The sequence below is a fragment of the Ovis aries genome, chromosome 11 (genome assembly GCF_016772045.2).
Source record: "Ovis aries strain OAR_USU_Benz2616 breed Rambouillet chromosome 11, ARS-UI_Ramb_v3.0, whole genome shotgun sequence".
NCBI classification, from domain to species: Eukaryota; Metazoa; Chordata; class Mammalia; order Artiodactyla; family Bovidae; genus Ovis; species Ovis aries.
This window is the reverse complement of record NC_056064.1, coordinates 55,829,772-55,837,036: the sequence shown is the minus strand read 5'-3', so window position 1 is coordinate 55,837,036 and position 7,265 is coordinate 55,829,772. Positions and strand designations below refer to the sequence as shown.

General features: G+C 62.8%; 1 protein-coding gene across 2 annotated transcripts; it reads right to left on the bottom strand.

Moving 5' to 3' along the window:
* Nucleotides 1-264: 264 nt before the first annotated feature.
* On the bottom strand, nucleotides 265-7,213 carry USH1G (USH1 protein network component sans). 2 transcript variants are annotated; one of them, XM_042256402.2, is made up of 3 exons: nucleotides 6,868-7,213; nucleotides 3,429-4,649; nucleotides 265-1,987 (listed from the first exon to the last, which is right to left on the bottom strand). In XM_042256402.2, the coding sequence occupies exons 1-3, from the start codon at nucleotides 7,029-7,031 to the stop codon at nucleotides 1,984-1,986; spliced, it is 1,389 nt and encodes a 462-aa protein (XP_042112336.1). In that variant the 5' UTR covers nucleotides 7,032-7,213; the 3' UTR covers nucleotides 265-1,983. The 2 variants fall into 2 exon arrangements, with proteins under 2 accessions (XP_042112336.1, XP_027831223.1); XM_027975422.3 differs by lacking the exon at nucleotides 265-1,987 and having other exon boundaries at nucleotides 3,425-4,649.
* Between the last annotated feature and the right edge of the window lie 52 nt (nucleotides 7,214-7,265).

The following is a 7,265-nucleotide window of genomic DNA, read 5'->3' as shown; positions in this document are numbered from 1 at the left end:
CCCCCTCTCTCCATCAGCTCTAAATCCTAGGTCCAGAGAGAGCAAGGTGAAGACTTGGGGATGAGAGAGGCTCTGCAGAGATGTGTGGGGGCTGCCCTACCATCTATCCCAGGACCCCCTCCCCCACAAGGAAGAGGACCAAGTCCTCATAGACACAAAAAGGCCCTCTCCCGCCTCCACCCTCTTGCTCTCTTCACCCACCCATCTCCCACCCCCACATGAGTAAAACAAGACATAGTCACGACAAGGACGTAGAATGTTTTTTACAAAAATTATAATGAGCCTGCCGGAGGGGCGCTTCGTACAGTGGTGGGAATCGGGGAGCCTGCCCCACCCCAGCACTGGAAGGACCGGGAGGGGGACGAAGCCATCCGTGGACAGGGAACTGGAGAGGAAGGGCAGCTCCCAGCGCTCCGGGAAAGTTGCATCGGCACATGGGGGCGGCCCCAGGCCCAGGGAACAGGCAGAAAGACTGAGGCGGGCTCAGGGCAGCCAAGCCTTCAGTGTGGGAACAGGGGCCATCTCCATCACGCTCCCACCTTGGAGCATGTGTGTGCCTGGGGGCCATCCTCAAACACAGACACACCGCAGCGAGGCCTGTGGTGTTCTGTGGGGGTTCTCTCTCCCCTGCCCCAGCCAAGGGGTCCCAGGAAGGAGCAGCTGAGGGCTGTGGCAATGCCCCCCTGGTAGGAGACTCTTCCCAAGCTGAAGATCAGAGATGGGGGGACCACTGTCGACAGAGGGCAAGGACGCATCCGCATGGAGGTATATGTGCCCCCTGTGTGTGGGCTTTAGTGACTCTCCCACACTCAGGACCTTGGTCTGAGGACCCTCCGAGGCTGGCCTTTCCGCCGACCTCACCAGCATGACAGGTCAGGGACTCTAGCTAAGCTCTCCCTCACCTGCCACCCATGCAGAACCAGAGAGGCACTCAGCGGCTTCCAGAGCTTGAGGGACATCCACCAACCAACCTCCTGACACAGAGCCCTGGGGGTCTGGGGACAATCAGAGCTTAGACTCTCCACATCCCCAGGCTCCCAGGGTCCACCTCGCAGGCCTTGTCCACACTCGGCTGGACACCTGGCTACAACCAGTCTCTGCCCTCCTGGGCCTGGGGGACTCTGAACCAGTTGGCAGATGCCTTTGTCCAGCATAAAGCATCCCTGCCAGGCCATAATACTGCAGCCAGTTGCTCTAGCACCTTGGATCCACGGCCCTGACCCTCTGGGGTCTTGGACAGGGGGTAACAGGTTGGGTAACCAGGCTGCACATCCGAGGACAGAGTGAGTGGAGAAGGTCGGGGTGGGGAGGGCCAAGTCAGGCTGGACCCCACCCCGGGGTATGCCAGAAGGGCACCAGTCACCCCACCCCAGCCCAGCCTGGCACTCCAACCCCTCACCCCCAGCATGGCCAGGAGAAGGAGTGGGGGGGGTTAGCCATGCTCAGCGACAGGCAGGGGACTAAGCTCGGGCATTTGGCTGAAGAGTCTAGCTGGGAACCTCCTCCCTGGGGTGTATGTGGGGAGGGGAGGCAGCCCAAACCCTTCCTTCACAAAAAGGTAGGAAGTGAGCCTGCAGACTGAGCAGGATGACAGGACCCTCAGAGGAGGGGTGAGGGCAGACCATGGTCCCCGAGATAGGTGCCCCCGCCCCCCCCCACACTTCCATGCAGCTCTAACGGGCACTGGGGCTGGCCTTCCACGAATGTACACGTTCTTTAAAGCCACTCAAATAGATGTGGCTTAGGGACCCTGAGACCCCTCAGAATTATGTTCTGGGTCACTCTCTTGGCCTTCCAGGTGCCTGCAGGCCATACCCTCCGCTGCAGAGTGCGGACAGGCGTTCAGGAGAGATGACCCGCACGATCCTTGCTCTGGGGAAGGGGCCGGGGAGCTGCAGGGCTGGCAACTGTGAGGACCTCTTGGTCCCACTGTGGGTTGTGGCAACTTGCAACTCATTTTGGTCTGGGGAGAGGAGCCCCCTGTTACCTGTGGAGGAAGAGACAGAAGCAGACTTGAGCTAAGAATCTTTGGAGACATTATTTTAAGCCAAGACCAACTATTTTGCCCACTTACCTTCCCTAGGCAGGCTGATGGTCAGGGATGCAAAGCGTGGCCTCAGGGTTCCCTCCCATCCCCCAAACTCTAAACCAGACACCCTTCCCCACCCCACCACCCCCGCCAGCTGTGCATTGTAAAGGCCAGAGAGACCAAAAGGGGGCTGCAGTGTTTGCTGGGCTTATGGGATGTCACTTCGGAGAGTCAGGGCCGGGATGGGCCAACAACACTGCCAGTGAGACAGCGGCCCTTGGTTCCCATGTGGCTTTTTGAAGGTGACAACTCCACCCTCAAGGCTGCTGTTGGTCCTGATGGGAGCATTTGCTCATGTTCCTGGTTCCAGGGTTCAGGGACCAGCAGGTAAAATATCTGCCTCGAGGGTTTGGGCATCTGGAGAGATGACTGACTGCCACACCCTCTATCTCATGGGAGTCACCCTTGTCCCTAGGCTCTAGAACCACAGGGATCAAGCCCAACTCTCCACTCAGCAGCAAAAGGACCTCCGGCGAGCTACTCTAACCCTCTGAACCTCCACTTGCTCACCTGTCAGATGGGGATGATATAGCCCCTTCACATGAGAGCTGGGCAGGATTAACTGAGAGAACTTGCATTAGGGCGTCTCCAGTGCCCAGGAGACGGCAGGGCTCGAAACAGCCCGGCTGTGATGACCACTGAGCGTCATCCGTAGGAAGACACCCACTTCCTCCATTCTGACATCTTCAAAATTGAGGTGCATTTGACATCAGCAATGTAAACTGGCAGCTTCTTTGTCAGAATTGGGGGTAAATAAGTGGTTTCCGTGATGGCTCAGTTGGTAAAGAATCTGCCTGCAATGCAGGAGACCAGAGGTCGAGCCTTAGGTCAGGAAGATCCTCTGGAGAAGTAAATGGCAACCCACCCCAGTATTTTTGCCTGGGAAATCCCAAGGGCAGAGGAGCCTCGTGGGCTACAGTCCACGGGGACGCAAGAGTCGGACACGACTTAGCGACTCAACTTCAACTTCTTCAAGTGGAAAGTGTTAGTTGCTCAGTCCCATGAGACTCTTTGGGACCCCAGGGACTATAGTCTGCCGGGTTCCTCTGTCCATGGAATTTTCCAGGCAAGAATATTGGAGTGGGTGGCCATGCCCTTCTCGAGGAGATCCTCCCCTCCAAGGGATTGAACCCAGGTCTCCTGGATTGCAGGCAGATTTTTTTACCATCTGAGCCACCAGGGAAGCCCCGGTAAATAAGTGGGGCCTCTTGTAATTGATGACGACCTAGTTATTACCTCCCCCACCCCCTCCCCAAAAGGCAGATCCACGCCCACCCCAGGGCGCTACACACAAGACAAGCCCTCTCTTCCCATCCCTGCCCAGGGGCTGTGCACTCACAGCTCGGTGTCCTCCAGGGCTGGTGGGCGCTCCAGCGCCTGCCTGCGCCTCCGCACGGCGCCCAGGATCTTCTTACGGGGCCCCAAGGGCATGCTGATGCTGCGGAGGTCGAGGTCCGAGCAGAGCATGAGCGCCTCCAGGTCGATCTTCTCCTGCCGCAGGAGGGAGGTGAAGTCCTCCATGTGCAGGGAGGCCAGGAACGTTTCCAGCGGGCTGGTCTCGGGCTCCAGGTCCTCATCCAGGCCCAAGTCCAGCTCGTCCCAGGGCAGCTCCTCCCCGCAGCTGCGGTCCTGCAGGCTGTTGGCACTGCCCAGGCTGTCGCCGTCGAGGCTGGGGGAGCTTTGCAGCCGCCCCCGCGGTGGGCCCGTGCCGTCTAGTGCCGCATCCTCGCGGCCCAGGCCGTGCAGCCCGCTGCTCAGGTAGTTTCTGCGGAACACCATGGTGCCCAGGCCTGGGCGGGTAAACAGGGAGTCGTGGCCGGAGTCTGTGCTGACCTCCGAGTGCGCAGGCTCAGCTGCCAGCGTGGCACGGGAGACGCTGTCCTCGTCGGAGAGGAACATGTCCCGGAGCGGGGCGCGGCCCCACTCCTTGGGGTTGGCGTAGGTGCCCGGGCGCACGAACATCACGTCGCTGCCCAGCTGCAGGCCAGAGAGCGAGCGCACGCTCTTGCGTCCGTCCTCGGAGATCTTGAAGGTGCCCTCGCCTCCCTGCTTGCGCCGCTCCAGCTTCCGCTGGATCTTGGTCTTGCCCGCCTTGGCGGTGCCGTGCAGAGTGGCCTGCGAATAGGGCAGGTGGCCGGCGAGCGCCAGATGCTGCAGCCGGCCGCTCAGGGTGCTGGACGTGAGGCTGGAGAAGCTGAGCGAGTCGGCGCGCTCGGCCAGCTCGCGCCGGTAGCGGCGCTCCATGCGCTCGTGGTGCTTGCGCTGCAACTTGGCGCACTCACGGATGCGCCGCTCCGCCTCGCGGAAGGCCTTGTCCTTTAGCTTGCCCACCAGCTTGGGGCTGAGGCCGCTCTGCTTGGCTGCGATGGAGTCCAGGTAGCGCACGCACTCCATGTGGCCCTTCATGGCGGCCATGTCCAGCGGCGTGTGGTAGTCGTTGTCCAGGCACCAGATGTTGGCCCCGAAGGACACCAGGAAGGAGAGGCAGTGCAGGTGGCCATTGGAGGCCGCCAAGTGCAGGGGCGTGTTGCCCCAGATGTCGCACTTGTCCGGGTCACCCCTGCGGAACGACACGCGGGGAGGGGTGAGGAGCATCGCAAACTCAGGCAGTCGGCAGGCAGCAGCTGCAGGCGGGGGAGGCGGCCGGCCTGGTTGAGCTCCCCCCGAGGCACCCCAGAGGGACTCGACGGCCTGAGATCGCTTCTCCGACTCCAGGACATCGGGGACCCGCAGCCCGGAGCCACTGCAGGCACCTAGAGTGAGGCCGCGGTTCAAGGTGGCCCAGACTCGCAGAGGGTGGGGCGACGGAGAAGGCGGGGCCAGGGCCGGGCCTTACCCCAAGAGCACGGGCGGGCTGGGAATCTCAGGGGATAAATATTTGATGCCCAGAGAGAAAAGAGTGAATTATTCATGGTGCCCAGCGGGGAGCTGGCCCAGAGAGGTGGTGGGCCAGGGCCGAGTCCGGGTCTCTCGGCAGGCGTGGTGAAAGCGGCTGCCAGTACAGCAGTGGTGTACCAATGGTGTGCGCTGGGCCTGAGCCCCCGGGAGTGTGTGAGCATGTGCCTGCGTTTCCCTGGGACCCGCCACGTCTGCAGGGAGCAGGGCCAGGCCTGGCAAGCCCGCGTGTGAGAGCAGGTGTTGGGTCTTGGCCTGGGCCAGGAGGGGAGCGTGGGGGCAGCCAGGACCGGAGGGGAGGGGGCGGGCATCCTGCCACCTGGGCCCAGCTGCCGTCCAGTCCTGGGGCCGCCACATCTTCACAAGCCCCGGGAGGCAGGCTGGCTTGGGCCTGCCCGGGAGATGCAGCCCCTCCTTGCCAGACTGTTCCCCTCTGGGCACACGTCCGCTGGCTCCTCTAAGCTCGCCCCTCCCTCAAGGGCCTAGCTCAGGCCCTCTGCCCCAAGCTAATGAGGAGGACACCCTGCAGGGCTGGAGGAAGAATCGCTTCATTGTGTGACTGCCCCTCCTCCCATCTGGCACCCCCCTCCTCATTTCCACTGCTGGTCTTCAGGTCCTGCATGTGGGAATGAGTTGCTGGGCAACAGGCCCACCCCCCAATCAAGCACCAGCCCTTGCCCTCCAGAGGAGCTGGGGGGCTTGGTGCACTCAGGGGGCCCCCTTTGTCCCCTCTTCCCATGAATTTCTCCAAGGGGCGAGCAGGATCACTGTGTACCCTCTTGGCGTGGACAGGGGCCAGTCCTGGCCTCTTGGAACATGGCTCAGCTCCTAGTCTCGGGGGCTGCTGCCACCTGTGGCTGGGGCCTGGGGAGCAGCCGTGGAGGGAGAGCAAAGGGGGGGCTCCCCGCTCATCCCGTGCTCCAACCGCACGCCAGGGCCTGGCACCAGGCCCGCTGGGCCCCTTTGCCTGAACCATGATTTCCCAGGCCCTGAGATGTTCATGTTAACCCTCCAGGGGCATCTCTGGCCTCCCTTTGCCCCATCCAGGCCGCCCTGGTGTCCGGGTCAACCTGGCTTCTCTTTATTAAACCGCTGGGGCTGGCAAGTGGTCCACAGGGTCAGGCAGCCCCAGGGAGCCCAAGTCAGTAGCCCTGGGCACCGCATCCCTCAACTGCTACTTCCAAACCGCTTCCCTGGCCCTGACACTTGGATGCAATGCCCCTTCGTCCCCCCACCCCCACCCCCGACAACTCCAAAGGGAGGGTGAGGGAGCCCGTGTGGGGGAGGGGGACAGAGGGAGCTAGTTAATGAGGTGGCTGAACCGAGTGGCATTTGGTCCTGCGGGCAGTGCCCATAAATCCCGGGAGTGAGCAGGAAGCGAGCCGTGTGAGAACAGTGTGTGGGGGCTGTGGGCACTGATGGGGAGGACCCCTTGGGCCCCCGGCTGGGGGCGTGGGGGTGGGCAGTGGGGAGGGGCTCTTTGGCAGCCCCATTTGTGAGGTTTCTACTCCTTCCCCCCCAGCCTCTCATACCTTTCGCTCTGGCATCCGGGCACTACCCACCCAGGTGGCCCCTCCCACTTTCTCCTCACTCTGAAGCCCCGACCCCATCATGGACCCCCACCCCCACCCCGCAAAGTCCCAGGCCCCCTCCTCTCTCAGCCCCACATCCAGGTCACAAATGTCAGAGGCCTCAGCTTGTCTGCACCTCCCACAACTGCCAGTCTCCCAGGTCCCACTTCAGGGCCTTGTCCCAGGGAAGGAGGTGATTCAGAGGAGGCGGGGGAAGATGCCACACAATTGGGCAGGAGGTGATCTTAGGGGCTCCAGATGGGCCCTGAGGCTCTTGCCCTCCCCTAAGGGGCCTGGGAGGCCGGCACTCACCCCCGGCTCACAATGAGGCGCAGCGACTCCAGGTTGCCGTGGTAGGCGGCCCAGAGGGTGGGGGTCATGCCATCCTCGTCGGGGGCGTTCAGCTCCTTCCTGGTGGCCTCCTTGAGGAGTTCCAGGTAGCCGTCCCGAGCCGCCCGGTGGTACTGGTCGTTCATGGCGCCTGACTTGGACGGGACGGGCCGGGGACACGGGGACGTGCCCCCCGCCGGGGAGGGCGACGGGGTTAGAGCTGAGGCATGGAGCTGGGGGAGGGGGCCGGGCAGGGGCCGGGGCCGCCAGCCCCTGCCGCCGCAGACCGAGGACGGGGAGCGCCAGAGCCGCCGCTACTCCGACATCTGAGCCGAACACCCGGCGGGGAGGGTGTGGGGAGGACCGCCAGCCGCCCGGAA